The following is an 18,080-nucleotide window of genomic DNA, read 5'->3' on the forward strand; positions in this document are numbered from 1 at the left end:
CACATATGTAACAAACCTGCACATTGTGCACATGTACCCTAAAACCTAAAGTATAATAAAAAAAAAAAAAAAGAATTCCACAGTGAGATTCAGAGGGAAAGTCTCAGCTGAATACAATGTTCCTTCGCTTTACTATAATGTAGAAAAATATTGCCCCTAGGAGCCTCTTGCCTTAGATGCTGATGGTTGAGGGAGAAATCAGATCATTCTGGGTCCCCGGACACATTTTATCTTCATCTCAACATTGCAGAGAGTAGACTTTTTTGCTGGTCTTTGTATTTTAAATTGACATCACAAATGTATTTTGTAACATTACTTTCTTATGTTATTTTTGCTGCTTCTCAATAGTCAATTGCTTCTCATCCAATTTCCCTGAACCCTTGGCCTTCTCAACTCATTTGTTTTATCTCTCATTTCCTAGAATCTTATTTCTTAAGTTTTATTTTCTTAAATTTTATTCAAAGTACCAAGACAATGCAGTCTAAGTTTTTCCTAAATAAATCACATTTCCAATTTATGTTCTCTCTCTACCTCTTGAGGGCCATATATTCCTACTTTTGTGTAAAATGATCTTTTCAGTGGCCCATATTATTTTTATGTCTACCCATCCCTAAATGCTTCATGAGCTCTCCAAGTCTGGAATGCGTTTTCACAAACAGAGTGAACTGCATTTGTTTTCCTTCTATACCTCCATTTTCATTTGCATAAGATTAGAAACATTTTTTTAAATTTTTAATTTTAATTTAGTTAGATACTATTTGCTTTGAAAAGCATAGAACCAGAGTTGCAAGTAATTTCAGCAAGAAAATACACCACCATCAAAGTGTTATCTCTAAAAAACAAAATAAATAATTTTAAAGTGCTATTTGTGGTCTTTTGGGCCTGAACCAAGAAGGTAAAGGTATGCATGCCTCTTTTCTTCCCAAAACAGCTAGGAAAACCAACCCATTACCATTAGTGGCCTTATTATTTTTTTTTTTTTTGCCATTGATGCACTTGTCCTCCAGACCTCTGGGGCATGCCTGCCACACCAGGGAAGACGGGCGCCACATTTGGGAAACCCCATATCCATGACAACACTGAAAGCCCTGTGGTTGGACATGGCCCCTCACTCCCAGCCCACCCTGTCCAGCTGCCTTTAGGCTCTGCCTGCTTCTCCCCAGGTCCTGCCACCCACCGACATGCCGCTGGCTGAGCGCTTGGCCCCTAGACCCCCACTAGGAGTGACTTTCTGCCCCAGGCACTCTGAGCACCCCCACCCTCACCCCTCATGCCTGCCCTCCCCAAGCACTCTATCTGGGAAACCAGGATATTTTCTGTGTAGACTGAAGTCCACTTTTTGAGAGCTGCTTGGTGGGCCTGGTGAGTTTTCGTGCCAATTTCATTCTGGCTAACCCCTCACATGGCCTTTTACCTTTCACTCGGGAAACAAAAGCGTCACATTTTTTCTCAAAAATGTACAGCTCCTTTTAAAATGTATCGTAAGACTTCCCTTTCTGGATCTTCCTTAAAGAATAAGTGATTATTCTAATATTTATGCATATTAATTCAAACTGTTTTTAAAATTTATTCTGTTATCTTATAAAGTGTAAAATTCTTACCAGGAATCAAGTTGCTCAAGTACCATCCACACAAAAAATAAACGCTTGAATCAAAAAGAATCATCCAGCAAACCCAGCCAAATGTCATGCCCCCTTGTTCCAGAGCCTGGTACATATTATTCCACTGAATCCCTAGCAGGAAGAAAAAGGTCAGAGTTAGAACTGCACAAGCTCTTTTATGGTAGATTTTGTCATGATGAGTTCATTACTTTTGGAAGCTCAAGTAAAGTTGAATAGAACTAAAACAAAAAGAAGGTCAATATCACTGGCCATAACTCTTCCAATGAAATGTTAACTTGTGCAATCTTACACCTATTTCAATGATATCAGGTGGGGTGATTGTTAACTACATTTTAATATCTAATACTTTAAAAAGTTTTAAAGGTCACCTTACTCATATCTAGTTTTATTTACCTGAGTAGAAAGGACTTTATATTTAAGGAAAATAAGCATTCAAAAAAATTTTTTTAAGTCTCCTTGAGAACCCAAATTCTAAACTGTGTACTCTCCGTGCTCTTGGAAAATATATAAATAGGATATATAAGAACTAGGGTGGGAAATAATTATTTTTTTTTTTACAATATGTTTGTGATTTATTTCTGGATTAACATACAACTTAAGAAAAATATTCCGCTTTCTAAATTTCCCTATGGTACCAGGCTACCGTTCAATAAAATATATATTTTAATCATTGTGTACTTGGAATTTAGACCAAAATATTCAAATTGTCTAACAGTGCCTGCTTTTCATTTCTATCCTCTTGATTCAATTTATTCTAAAGATCAGTTAGAAGAAATCATTCAGGATTACTCATCTGTAAAAGAATGTTTTAATATGTCTTATTGAAAAACTCTAAGAACTCAAAGACCAGTACAAATTAACTGGCTAATACAACAATAGCTAAAGTCAAATTTTACTTATAGCATGTGTTTTACCTCTGTTTACAAAAACACGCCCCCCCCAAAAAAAAAACCATACAAATATCTATGAAATATATGTCTGCTCTGGTTTAGAATTTTAGTTGTCAAATTCTCAATATAAGCAAAAAATCCTGCCAATAGATTTTTAGAAAATCATTTTAGGCTGCATTGGTATGAGATAATTACACTCTATTTTATGCTGATTAGACCTATTTCTGGATCTTGATCTTCAGGAACGATCTAGTAAATCTAGGAGTAAAGATGAGAGCCAATAAATATGTGAATGATGGTCATGTGAAAGGGATAATTAGAAAGGAGGAACTAGAAAACATGGGTAGAGGATCCAGGAAGACAGATCCCAGGTCAACAATCATCTAACACAGTGGTCCCTAACCTTTTTGGTACCAGGGACCAGTTTCATGGAAGACAATTTTTCCACAGACCGGGGGATAGAGGATGGTTCCAGGATGATTCAAGTGCATTACATTTATTGTGCATTTTTTCCTATTATTATTACATTGTAATATATAATAAAATAATTATAAAACTCACCATAATGTAGAATCAGTGGGAGCCCTGAGCTTGTTTTCCTGCAACTAGACAGTCCCATCTGGGGGTGATGTGAGACAGTGACAGATCATCAGGCATTAAATTCTCATAAGGAACATGCAACCTAGATCTTTTGCATGCACAGTTCACATAACGTTCAGGCTCCTATGAGAATCTAATGCCCTCATTGACCTGACAGGAGGTGGAGCTCAGGCGATAACGTGAGCAATAGAGAGTGGCTGTAAATACAGATGAAGCTTCTCTCCCTTGCCTGCTGCTCACCTCCTGCTGTAAGGCTCAGTTCCCAACAGGCCATGGACTGCTACATGGCCCAGGGGTTGGGGACCCCTGATCTAACAGATGGACACATTTGCATACCCTACTCTTGGAAGGTTCAGAAGGTCACTCACTGGACCAGACGTCACGGGTGGTATAAGGAAGACCCAAGCATTAGCTGGGTGATTGACCTGGATAGTGTCTGAAGCAAGGGATGCCATGATTATTCTTGATTGTTCTCAAAACTGGTACTACCAGATAGTGGGAGGTGTATACAACAGTGAAACCAAATATCCAAATCTCATTCTGAATGCTCTACTTGATAATGAAGACTTCCTACTGGATCACTTGCAATATAACTATTAATTTCCAAAAAGGTGATTCACTGAGAGTCACTTTTTACACATGCATGCTCTTACCTGTCTCTTGTCCTTCCAGGAATGTAATAAAAAATACTCCTTGTCCAAAGGCAGTTGTGGAGAGAAGGCACTGCCCACAGATTGATGGAGTGAAGAGAAAAACTGCACGTTAGTGTTTGATTGGGACCACAGAAAATCCACAACACTTAATTCAAAGAGCAAAGCCATGACAACTTTTCATTCTGATGACACCCAACCATCGCTTCAGGCAGTCATTTAAATATTTTAATCTGAAAATCTTAGTGGAATGTCAGCCCACTCCGAAAAGCATGATAACAAGCTAGTTTTTAATGTTAAAAGGAATTATTTCTCTTTACTGAGATGCTTGAAGTGTCATAAATCCAATGTATCATACACAGAAATGTGTAACACAAAACAGTGAAAAATGGAATGGAGCAATTTACTATTTTTTTATTATTAAGCGAATGCCCTGGAGCACACTGCAGGCTGACTGATGGAATACATACACTATTCTATACTAGAAAGAAGGTGTATTGAAGAAAAATGTTATTTTATCTCAGTGGAGAGGTCTTATGTTAGAACGAAACCCCATTGAAAAAAATATCTTACATTAAAAAATACAATGTGCCAGAGTTAGATATTTTTTACTTGCTAAAAAGCATTTGAATATGTAAACAGAAAATCAAATTTTATATGCATAGAACCCATGAATATAATAACTGAAGTAAAATTAAAAATAACACCATCTGAAAATTAGGTCAGATCATGGATGACTCTTTTTCTATGTATAAGGAGTATATGGGGAAGGACCCTGAATGGTCCCACTTGTGTTAATTATTCTGAAAACATCTAATTAACACTAACATGAAATTATTGGTTATGGGTTTTTACAAATGTAACATAAGCTAATCAAAACCAATGAACACATATCAATAGATAAGTGAGTGAAGCACTGGGGCCGTCATGAATCCTGTGCTGGACTAAAGGACTTTTAAGGGCCTTTAAATACCCCTGAGCAGCCCTGTAATCTAGGTCTCCTTGACACCTCCCCAAAGTCTCTGTTAATGACTCTGTCTTATCTCTCAACAGACTGCAATTTTAGGAAGTCATTTGACCTGCTGGAGAGAGTGAAGTCTTGAGCACAGTGCAAGTGTTTATAGTGATGCCACTGGCTCTCTGAAAGAGATCATTTTAATAGTGATGGTTCACCCTCGCTTTGATTGAGTTCCTACTATGTGTCAGGCATTGCGCTTTCCAGCAATTGTCATAAAAGAATGAATACGTTTTTTATGTTCTACGTAATTGATGTTACAGAACTGAAAGTGTTATCATACATTTTTAGGAGGTACATTTTAAATGGATGAGTGACTCTGACATTGCTAATGGAGAGATTTTTCCACTTAATGTGATGTAATTCATAATGCTTCACGAAAAAATGCTTATTTTTTACTTCTAAAATAGTTTTAGAAATCTAATTTTTTCCGTGCATGAAAGAAAGAAAATAAAGTTATATGCTTCCTTAGGAATGCTGCTTATTTTCCAGAGTCTGCAGAAAGTCTCTGTTATGTAAAAACTGGACATTCTTAATGGGCTGCTGTCCAGCAAAAACACTGCAGTTTCAATGGTTTGCATTTGTGGGTAAGATTTTAAAAAGCAGATGTCAGAAAGCCCATGTAGGTATGAACATGACAAACTGAAAAAGTGAGGGTGGTGGGTTTTGTTTTGTTAGATAGATTGCAATTTTGTTTTTGTTTTTTTACAAAACAACTTACTTACCAGAAATGTCTGAATAACAAAACTTAATTGGTTATGTAGAACCAATAGAACTATGTAGGGCAGAAAGCTGATCATGTACACCAGGCTGGTACAAAGGGCTGCTGTATTAGCTTGGCTGAAAAATGCACTCAAGAGGTAGCTCAGCATGACGACTGACTTCCCAAAATCCAAGAGAAAGAGGAAAATAATAAAGGCATTGCTGTGTGCAAAGATGCCACTTGTTTTCAGAATGATGGCCAGAGTAGCACTGCTTATGGTCAACACAGCCATGTTCTCCAGGAACCAGGCCAAGAAATGGATCATTGGATGCACTCCCATCATCCGCATATACTACCAAAAAGAGAAAAAACCCAAGGTTACAAGAGCATGCATACTTGAGGAAGAACAAATCAGATGGTAGGAGAAAGAAGGTGGACCAGTGAAAAGGTAAATCTGCTTGCTTGCAAATTCAGCCCTGTGAAGGGCCCTGGGAAGGACATTGCCTCCTCGAGCTTGGTATTTGATTTTCATGAGCACTTGTATCTTGGAACTTAAAATTAAATTAAATTTTAAAAAAAGAGCCATTCATGACAAACCCATCGCCAATATCATACTGAATGGACAAAAGCTGGAAGCATTCCCCTTAAAAACTGGCACAGGACAGGGATGCCCTCTCTCACCACTCCTATTCAACATTGTATTGGAAGTTCTGGCCAGGCCAAATAGGCAAGAGAAAGAAATAAAGTGTATTCAAATAGGAAGAGAGGAAGTCAAACTGTCTCTGTTTGCAAATGACATGATCCTATATCTAGAAAACCCCATCGTCTCAGCCCAAAAGCTCCTTAAGCTAATAAGCAATTTCAGCCAAGTCTCAGGATACAAAATCAATGTGCAAAAATCACAAGCATTCCTATACACCAACAGGAAACAAGTAGAGAGCCAAATCATGAATGAACTCCCATTCACCATTGCCACAAAAAGAATAAAATATCTAGGAATACAGCTAACAAGGGACGTGAAGGACCTCTACAAGGAGAACTACAAACCACTGCTTAAGGAAATAAGAGAGGACACAAACAAATAGAAAAACATTCCATGGTCATGGATAGGAAGAATCAGTATCATGAAAATGGCCACACTGCTCTAAGTAATTTATAGATTCAATGCTATTCCCATTAAACTATCATAGGCACTCTTCACAGAATTAGATAAATCTACTTTAAAATTCATATGGAACCAAAAAAAAAAAAGAGCCTGCATAGTCAAGACAATCCTAAGAGAAAAAAACAAAGCTGGAGGCATCATGCTACCTGACTTAAAACTATACTACAAAGCTACAGTAACCAAAACAGCATGGTACTGGAACAAAAACAGACATGTAAACCAATGGAACAGAATAGAGATCTCAGAAATAAGACCACACATCTATAACCATCTGATCTTCGACAAACCTGACAAAAATAAGCAATGGAGAAAGGGTTCCCTATTTAATAAATGATACTGGGAAAACTGGCTAGCCATATGCAGAAAATTGAAACTGGACTCCTTCCTTACACCTTATACAAAACTTAACTCAAGATGGAGTAAAGACTTAAATGGATTTTTTTTGTTTCAATTTCATTTAGTTATTCTCTCATCTTTTTTATTTCTTTTCTTCTGCTATGTTTGGGTTTCTATTGTTCTTGTTTCTCCAGTTCCATGAGGTATGACCCTAGGTTGTCTATTTGTGCTCTTTCAGACTTTTTGATGTAGACATTTAATGTTGTGAACTTTCTTCTTAGCATCACTTTTGCCATATCCCAAAGGTTTTGATAGGTTGTATCACTATTATCATTCACTACAATTAGTTTCCATCTTGATTTCATTCTTGACCCAACAATCATTCAGGAGCATGTTATTTAATTTCCATGTATTTGCATGGTTTTGAGGGTTCTTTTTGTAGTTGATTTCCAATTTTATTTCACTATGGTCTGAGCCATATATGACAAACCCACAGCCAACATTATACTGAACAGGGAAAAGTTGAGAATTGGAACAAGATAAGGATGCTTACTTTCACCACTACTATTCAATGTAATACTGGAAGTCCTAGTCAGAGCAATCAAACAAGATAAAGAAATGAAGGGCATCCAAATCAGTACAGAGGAAGTCAAACTGTTGCTGTTTGTTGATGACAATATCATATACCTAGAAAACCCTAAAGACTCATCCAAAAAGCTCCTAGAACTGACAAATAAATTCAGCAAAGTTTCAGGATACAAAATTCGTGTACACAAATCAGTAGCTCTGCTATACACCAACAGTGACCAAGCTGAGAATCAAATCAAGAACACAACCCCTTTCACAATAGCTACAAAAAAAATAAAATAAAATACTTAGGAATATACCTAAACAAGGCAGTGAACCACCTCTACAAGGAAAACTACAAAACACTGCTAAAAGAAATCACAGATGACACAAACAAAGGAAACACATGCCATGCTCACGGATGGGTAGAATCAATATTGTGAAAATGACCATACTGCCAAAAGCAATCTGCAATTCAATGCAATTCCCATCAAAATACCACCATTACTCTTCACAGAACTAAAAAAAATCCTAAAATTCATATGGAACCGAAAAATAACCCACACAGTCAAAGCAAGACTAAGCAAAAAACAAATCTGGAGGCATCACATTACCCGACTTCAAACTATACTATAAGGACATAGTCACCAAAATAGCATGGTACTGGTCTAAAAATAGTCACATAGACCAATTGAACAGAATAAACAACCCAGAAATAAACCCAAATACTTAACAGCCAACTGATCTTCAACAAAGCAAACAAAAACATAAAGTGGGGAAAGGACACCCTATTCAACAAACGATGTTGGGGTAATTGGCAAGCCACATGTCGAAGAACGAAACTGGATCCTCATCTCTCACCTTATACAAAAATCAACTAAAGGTGGATAAAAGACTTAAATTTAAGCCCCGAGACCATAGCGAGTCTAGAAAAATAACATCAGAAAAACCCTTCCATACATTGGCTTAGGCAAATACCTCATGACCAAGAACCCAAAAGCAAATGCAATGAAAACAAAGATAAATATATGGGACTTAATTAAACTAAATGGCTTCTGTACAGCAAAAGAAATAATCAGCAGAGTAAATGGACAACCCACAGAGCAGAAGAAAATCTTCACAATCTATATATCCAGCAAAGGACTAATATCCAGAATCTACAAGGAACTGCAAGAAAAAAAAACAAACAATCTCATCAAAAAGTGGGCTAAGGACATGAATAGACAATTCTCAAAAGAAGGTAGACAAATGGTCAACAAACATATGGAAAAATATTCATCATCACTAATTATCAGGGCAATGCAAATCAAAACCACAATGTAATACCACTCTACTCCTGCAAGAATGGCCATCATCAAAAAAATCAAAAAATAATCGATGTTGGCATGGATGTGGTGAAAAAGGAACACTGTTATACTGTTGGTGGGAATGTAAACTAGTACAACCACTATGGAAAACAGTTTGGAGATTCCTTAAAGAACTAAAAGTAGATCTACCATTTGAACCAGCAATCCCACTTCTGAAGTCATTACATGAAAAAGATAGTTGCACACATAGGTTTATAGCAGCACAATTCGCAATTACAAAACTATGGAACCAACCCAGAAGCCCATCAATCAATGAGTGAATAAAGAAAATGTGTATGTATGTGTGTGTGTGTGTGTGTATATATATAGATATATCTATATCTATATATATACACACACACACACACATACCATGGAATACTTCTCAGCCATAAAAAGGAATGAAATAATAGCATTCAGAGCAAGCTGGATGGAATTAGAGACTATTATTCTAAGTGAAGTAACACAGGAATGCAAAAACAAACATCATATGTTCTCAATCACATGTGGGAGCTAAGCTATGAGACACAAAGGCATAAGAATGACTCATTGGATGTTGGGAACTCAGGGTAAAGGGTTGGGGGTGGTGACTGATAAAAGACTATACACTGGGTACAGGGAACACTGCTCGGGTGATGGGTGCACCAAAATCTCAGAAATCACTACTGAAGAACTTATTCATGTAACCAAACACCACCTGTTCCCCAAAAAACCTATGGAAATAAAAAAAATTTAAGTTATGATAGTTTCAAGTTTTATAACAGTATTACAACAAAAATAGCAGGGCCTCTACATAAAAAATTCTAAGCATAAATTAAGATGGGAAGTCTGCTGCTATGTTTTTCTGGGTTTTAAAAAAGTTGCTGAATGAAGAACATTGGCTTTGTTCTTGCAATCTCATATGGCTAATCTTTGGCTTTCTTTCATGTCAATGGAAAATATCTGGCATTGCTTCAGACTTCAACATAAAACCTTCTTTCTGGAACAGGGACTCAGCTATTTTGTACACCAGAACCCCAGCAGAGGAGAGGGAAGCAAAACAGAAAGGCTCAGGTTAGTTATGGGACAAGATCCATTTCCAAAGTCCCCAGCCTCCCTATCTTTGTCTCCCAGGCAAGGTTTAAGGATATTTACCTCTTCTATCTGGATCTCCTGCTCATACACCAACTTTCTGACCATGCTGGCCACAGACACCATCCACGTCAGCATCATTATCAGTGGAAAAAAGAAACCAATGTTGTTCAGGAATCTGTAAGGGGATAATTCAGTCAGCATCCGGAGACAAGCAAAATGACTCTACTAATTTTTTACATTTTTCTTCCAAGTTAGGAAGCGCTTTCAGGAGTGATATCTCCTTTGGTCATTTCTACATGCCTGTGACTTAGGTAGGAGGGCCATGATTAGTGTGCTGATTTTGTAGGTGTGCAAATTCATGAAGGAACCCATGAAAGAGACACAACTGTTTCAAGATCTCTCAGAGAGCCATAGCCCAACCACAATACTCTGACACCTGCCATAGGCAGAGCAGGTTGGAGCAAAGCAGGTCATTAATCCATGCCTGCCATTTCCCCCACTTAATTGGGATCATTATCTATCTTCAATTATTGATATTAATTGATCACATATTATCATCTATAAAATACATGAAAATTGGCAAATGAAAGTCTTCCTTTCTATTTTCCTAACACTTATATTTCAACCCACTCTAACTGGGCTCCATTTCTAATGTATACTTGAAATGACTCTTATCTAGGGCATCAATGACAGTCATGCCTCAAAATCCAATGAGAATTATCCAGGCATTTTCCTTCTTGAGTTCTCAGACATGTTGGATGGCATTGGTCATTCCCTCCTCCTCTCTTCTCTTAGCTCCCAGAACAACTCCCAGCTTTGCACCCACAGCTTGGCAACTTCTCCTTTACCTGCCTTTAAATGTAGGCATTCTTACCTCAAGCTAGACCCTCTGTCTTCTCACCACATACTCTCTGAGCTCTAAATCCACATAATAATTATTTTTTCAACATTGACACCAACCGAAGGTACAAGCCATGTTACTGGGCTGGTGATACGTGAATGAGCCAAACAGAAAAAGGTCATGCCATTAAGGATCTTTCATTCTAGTGTGTCAGCAAGGTGGGAAGGAACATAAAATAATCCAATAAACAAAGAGATTGCTATGTTCTGTCTCTGCCAAAACTCATGTTGTCATTTAATTGCCCATGTAATGGTATTGAGAGGTGATGCAGCCTTTAAGAGGTGTTTGGGTTATGGGGTCTCCACACTCATGAATAGATTAATGCAGTTCTCATGAGACAAGGTGAGTTTCCAGGGTACTGGATTAGTTCTTGAGAGAGCTGGCTGTTATGAAGCAGGGTTGCCTCTCATGTATGGAGTGCACACCCTCTTCCCCTTACACTTTCCGCCATGAGTTGAAGTGCCATGACACCCTCAGCAGAAGCCAACCAGAAAGGCTGCCTGATCTTGGACTTCCTGCCAGAATTATGAGCCAAATAAACTTCTCTTCTTCACAGACTACCCAGTCTCGGGTATTCTGTGACAGCAGCACAGAAAGGACTAAAACAGAGATGCATAATATCAGGTAGTGATAAATGCTATGAGGAAAAAAGAACCAGCTTAACCAAAAGTGAGAAGGAATGCTATTTCAGAAAGAGTGATTAGCTGAGCTGACAGCGGAAAAAAATACTCAAGCAGAAAGCGGATGAAGTAAGGAAATGAGTCACACAAGTATCTGAAGGAAGACTGCTCCAGGCAAAGGAAAAAAAAGGGCAAGGACCAGAGGTTGGAGCAAGCAGAACACGGGTCACAGGGAAGCCATCAGGTCCTGGGCTTTTCTTTGATGAAAGACTTTACATTAGAGCAGAAATAAATAAAAAGGAGACTAAAGCTTTGATTACTATGATTTTGTATTATATTTTGAAGTCAAGTAGTGTGATGCCTCCAGCTTCATTTTTTTTTTCTCAAGATAGCTTTGGTTATTCTGGGTCTTTTGTAGTTCCATATAAGTTTTAGGATTTTTTTCTATTTCTGTGAGAATGTCATTGGTATTTTAATAAGGATTGTATTGGATCTGCAGATTGTTTTGGGTAGTGTAGCTATTTTAACAATTTTTTTAATCAAAGCATAGGATATCTTTTCATTTTTTATGTCCTCCTTAATTTCTCACATCACATCAACATTTCATAGTTTTCTTTGTAGAGATCTTTCACCTCTTTTGGTTAAAAACAGACACATAGGGAGGGAGCCAAGATGGCCAAATAGGAACAACTCCAGTCTACAGCTCCCAGCGTGAGCGACGCAGAAGACGGGTGATTTCTGCATTTCCATCTGAGGTACTGGGTTCATCTCACTAGGGAGTGCCATACAGTTGGTGCAGGACAGTGGGTGCAGCACACTGTGCACGAGCCGAAGCAGGGCAAGGCATTGCCTCACTCAGGAAGCGCAAGGGGCCAGGGAGTTCCCTTTCCTAGTCAAAGAAAGGGGTGACAGACGGCACCTGGAAAATTAGGTCACTCCCAACCTAATACTGCACTTTTCCAACACGCCTAAAAAACGGCACACCAGGAGATTATATCCCGCACCTGGCTCGGAGGGTCCTACACCCACGGAGTCTCGCTGATTGCTAGCACAGCAGTCTGAGATCAAACTGCAAGGTGGCAGCCAGGCTGGGGGAAGGGCACCCACCATTGCCCAGGCTTGCTTAGGTAAACAAAGCAGCCAGGAAGCTCGAATTGGGTGGAGCCCACCACAGCTCAAAGAGGACTGCCTGCCTCTGTAGGCTCCACCTCTGGGGGCAGGGCACAGACAAACAAAAAGACAGCAGTAATCTCTGCAGACTTAAATGTCCCTGTCTGACAGCTTTGAAGAGAGTAGTGGTTCTCCCAGCACACAGCTGGAGATCTGAGAACAGGCAGACTGCCTCTTCAAGTGGGTCCCTGACCCCTGAGTAGCCTAACTGGGAGGCACCCCCCAGTAGGGGCAGACTGACATCTCACACGGCCAGGTACTCCTCTGAGACAAAACTTCCACAGGAAAAATCAGGCAGCAGCATTCGCGGTTCACGAAAATCTGCTGTTCTGCAGCCACCACTGCTGACACCCAGGCAAACAGCGTCTGGAGTGGACCTCTAGCAAACTCCAACAGACCTGCAGCTGAGGGACCTGTCTGTTAGAAGGAAAACTAACAAACAGAAAGGACATCCACACCAAAAACCCATCTGTACATCACCATCATCAAAGACCAAAAGTAGATAAAACCACAAAGATGGGGAAAAAACAGAGCAGAAAAACTGGAAACTCTAAAAAGCAGAGCGCCTCTCCTCCTCCAAAGGAACACAGTTCCTCACCAGCAATGGAACAAAGCTGGACGGAGAATGGCTTTAACAAGTAGAGAGAAGAAGGCTTCAGACGATCAAAATACTCCCAGCTACAGGAGGAAATTCAAACCAAAGGCAAAGAAGTTAAAAACTTTGAAAAAAAATTAGACGAATGTATAACTAGAATAACCAATACAGAGAACTGCTTAAAGGAGCTGATGCAGCTGAAAGCCAAGGCTCGACAAGTATGTGAAGAATGCAGAAGCCTCAGCAGCCGATGCAATCAACTGGAAGAAAGGGTATCAGCGATGGAAGATGAAATGAATGAAATGAAGCGAGAAGGGAAGTTTAGAGAAAAAAGAATAAAAAGAAACGAACAAAGCTTCCAAGAAATATGGGACTATGTGAAAAGACCAAATCTACGTCTGATTGGTGTAAAAGTGACGGGGAGAATGGAACCAAGCTGGAAAACACTCTGCAGGATATTATCCGGGAGAACTTCCCCAATCTAGCAAGGCAGGCCAACATTCAGATTCAGGAAATACAGAGAACACCACAAAGATACTCCTCGAGAAGAGCAACTCCAAGACACATAATTGTCAGATTCACCAAAGTTGAAATGAAGGAAAAAATATTAAGAGTAGCCAGAGAGAAACTCGGGTTACCCACAAAGGGAAGCCCATCAGACTAACAGCGGATCTCTCAGCAGAAACTCGACAAGCCAGAAGAGAGTGGGGGCCGATATTCAACATTCTTAAAGAAAAGAATTTTAAACCCAGAATTTCATATCCAGCCAAACTAAGGTTCATAAGTGAAGGAGAAATAAAATACTTTACAGATAAGCAAATGCTGAGAGACTTTGTCACCACCAGGCCTGCCCTAAAAGAGCTCCTGAAGGAAGCACTAAACATGGAAAGGAACAACCGGTACCAGCCACTGCAAAATCATGACAAATTGTAAAGACCATTGAGGCTAGGAAGAAACTGCATCAACTAACGAGCAAAATAACCAGCTATCATCATAATGACAGGATCAAATTCACACATAGCAATATTAACTTTAAATGTAAATGGACTAAATGCTCCAGTTAAAAGACACAGACTGGCAAATTGGATAGAGTAAAGACCCATCAGTGTGCTGTATTCAGGAAACCCATCTCACGCGCAGAGACACACATAGGCTCAAAATAAAAGGATGGAAGAAGATCTACCAAGCAAATGGACAACAAAAAAGGCAGGGGTTGCAATCCTAGTCTCTAATAAAATAGACTTTAAACCAACAAAGATCAAAAGAGACAAAGAAGGCCATTACATAATGGTAAAGGGATCAATTCAACAAGAAGAGCTAACTATCCTAAATATATATGCACCCAATACAGTAGCACCCAGATTCATAAAGCAAGTCCTGAGTGACCTACAAAGAGACTTAGACTCCCACACAAAAATAATGGGAGACTTTAACACCCCACTGTCAACATTAGACAGATCAACGAGACAGAAAGTTAACAAGGATACCCAGGAATTAAACTCAGCTCTGCACCAAGCAGACCTAATAGACATCTACAGAACTCTCCATCCCAAATCAACAGAATACACATTTTTTTCAGCAACACACCACACCTATTCCAAAATTGACCACATAGTTGGAAGTAAAGGTCTCCTCTGCAAATGTAAAAGAACAGAAATTATAACAAACTGTCTTTCAGAGCACAGTGCAATCAAACTAGAACTCAGGATTAAGAAACTGACTCAAAACCGCTCAACTACATGGAAACTGAACAACCTGCTCCTGAATGACTACTGGGTACATAACGAAATGAAGGCGGAAATAAAGATGTTCTTTGAAACGAACAAGAACAAACACACAACATACCAGAATCTCTGGGACACATTCAAAGCAGTGTGTAGAGGGAAATTTATAGCACTAAATGCCCACAAGAGAAAGAAGGAAAGATCCAAAATTGACACCCTAACATCACAATTAAAAGAACTAGAAAAGCAAGAGCAAACACATTCAAAAGCTAGCAGAAGGCAAGAAATAACTAAAATCAGAGCAGAACCGAAGGAAATAGAGACACAAAAAATCCTTCAAAAAATTAATGAATCCAGGAGCTTATTTTTCAAAAAGATCAACAAAATTGATAGACCACTAGCAAGACTAATAAAGAAGAAAAGAGAGAAGAATCAAATAGACGCAATAAAAAATGATAAAGGGGATATCACCACCGATCCCACAGAAATACAAACTACCATCAGAGAATACTACAAATACCTCTAAGCAAATCAACTAGAAAATCTAGAAGAAATGGATAAATTCCTCGACACATATATCCTCCCAAGACTAAACCAGGAAGAAGTTGAATCTCTGAATAGACCAATAACAGGCTCTGAAATTGTGGCAATAATCAATAGCTTACCAACCAAAAAGAGTCCAGGACCAGATGGATTCACAGCCAAATTTTAACAGACGTACAAGGAGGAAATGGTACCATTCCTTCTGAAACTGTTCCAATCGATAGAAAAAGAGGGAATCCTCCCTAACTCATTTTATGAGACCAGCATCATCCTGATACCAAAGCCAGGCAGAGACACAACCAAAAAAGAGAATTTCAGACCAATATCCTTGATGAACATTGATGCAAAAATCCTCAATAAAATACTGGCAAGCCGAATCCAGCAGCACATCAAAAAGCTTATACACCATGATCAAGTGGGGTTCATCCCTGGGATACAAGGCTGGTTCAACATACGCAAATCAATAAATGTAATCCAGCATATAAACAGAACCAAAAACAAAAACCACATGATTATCTCAATAGATGCAGAAAAGGCCTTTGACAAAATTCAACAACTCTCCATGCTAAAAACTCTCAATAAATTAGGTATTGATGGGACATATCTCAAAATAATAAGAGCTATCTATGACAAACCCACAGCCAATATCATACTGAATGGGAAAAAACTGGAAGCATTCCCTTTGAAAACTGGCACAAGACAGGGATGCCCTCTCCCACCACTCCTATTCAACATAGTGTTGGAAGTTCTGGCCAGGGCAATCAGGCAGGAGAAGGAAATAAAGGGTATTCAATTAGGAAAAGAGGAAGTCAAATTGTCCCTGTTTGCAGATGACATGATTGTATATCTAGAAAACCCCATTGTCTCAGCCCAAAATCTCCTTAAGCTGATAAGCAACTTCAGCAAAGTCTCAGGATACAAAATCAATGTACAAAAATCACAAGCATTCTTATACACCAATAACAGACAAACAGAGAGCCAAATCATGAGTGATCTCCCATTCACAATTGCTTCAAAGAGAATAAAATACCTAGGAATCCAAGTTACAAGGGATGTGAAGGACCTCTTCAAGGAGAACTACAAACCACTGCTCAATGAAATAAAAGAAGATACAAACAAATGGAAGAACATTCCATGCTCATGGGTTGGAAGAATCAATAGCGTGAAAATGGCCATACTGCCCATAGATTCAATGCCATCCCCATCAAGCTACCAATGACTTTCTTCACAGAATTGGAAAAAACTACTTTAAAGTTCATATGGAACCAAAAAGAGCCTGCATCGCCAAGTCAATCCTAACCCAAAAGAACAAAGCTGGAGGCATCACTCTACCTGACTTCAAACTATACTACAAGGCTACAGTAACCAAAACAGCATGGTACTGGTACCAAAACAGAGATATAGATCAATGGAACAGAACAGAGCCCTCAGAAATAACGCTGCATATCTACAACTATCTGATCTTTGACAAACCTGACAAAAACAAGCAATGGGGAAAGGATTCCCTATTTAATAAATGGTGCTGGGAAAACTGGCTAGCCATATGGAGAAAGCTGAAACTGGATCCCTTCCTTACACCTTATACAAAAGTTAATTCAAGATGGATTAAAGACTTACATGTTAGACCTAAAACCATAAAAACCCTAGAAGAAAACCTAGGTATTACCATTCAGGACATAGGCATGGGCAAGGACTTCATGTCTAAAACACCAAAAGCAATGGTGACAAAAGCCAAAATTGACAAATGGGATCTAATTAAACTAAAGAGCTTCTGCACAGCAAAAGAAACTACCATCAGAATCAACAGGCAACCTACAAAATGGGAGAAAATTTTCGCAGCCTACTCATCTGACAAAGGGCTAATATCCAGAATCTACAATGAACTCAAACAAATTCACAAGAAAAAAACAAACAACTCCATCAAAAAAGTGGGCAAAGGACATGAACAGACACTTCTCAAAAGAAGACATTTATGCAGACAAAAAACACATGAAAAAATGCTCATCATCACTGGCCATCAGAGAAATGCAAATCAAAACCACAATGAGATACCATCTCAAACCAGTTAGAATGGCCATATTAAAGAGTCAGGAAACAACAGGTGCTGGAGAGGATGTGGAGAAATAGGAACACTTTTACACTGTTGGTGGGACTGTAAACTAGTTCAACCATTGTGGAATTCAATGTGGTGATTCCTCAGGGATCTAGAACTAGCAATACCATTTGACCCAGCCATCCCATTACTGGGAATATACCCAAAGGATTATAAATCATGCTGCTATAAAGACACATGCACACATATGTTTATTGTGGCACTATTCACAATAGCAAAGACTTGGAACCAACCCAAATGTCCAACAACGATAGACTGGATTAAGAAAATGTGGCACATATATACCATGGAATACTATGCAGCCATAAAAAATGATGAGTTCGTGTCCTTTGTAGGGACATGGATGAAACTGGAAATCATCATTCTCAGTAAACTATCGCAAGGACAAAAAACCAAACACCGCATGTTCTCACTCATAGGTGGGAATTGAACAATGAGAATACATG

The 18,080-nt window shown here is 38.8% G+C and overlaps 1 protein-coding gene across 1 annotated transcript in view; it reads right to left on the reverse strand.

Moving 5' to 3' along the window:
* ABCA13 (ATP binding cassette subfamily A member 13) overlaps positions 1–18,080 on the reverse strand; it is a 509,835-nt gene that overhangs the window by 286,025 nt on the left and 205,730 nt on the right. Inside the window, exons 32-35 of the mRNA XM_032758123.2 lie at positions 10,029–10,143; positions 5,503–5,832; positions 3,766–3,835; positions 1,602–1,733 (exon numbers count right to left, since the gene is read on the reverse strand). Of these exons, the coding sequence (XP_032614014.1) occupies positions 1,602–1,733; positions 3,766–3,835; positions 5,503–5,832; positions 10,029–10,143 (647 nt within the window). The remainder of the gene's footprint in view (positions 1–1,601; positions 1,734–3,765; positions 3,836–5,502; positions 5,833–10,028; positions 10,144–18,080) is intronic.

Source organism: Hylobates moloch, unplaced genomic scaffold, assembly GCF_009828535.3.
Source record: "Hylobates moloch isolate HMO894 unplaced genomic scaffold, HMol_V3 SCAFFOLD_1, whole genome shotgun sequence".
Taxonomy (NCBI): Eukaryota; Metazoa; Chordata; class Mammalia; order Primates; family Hylobatidae; genus Hylobates; species Hylobates moloch.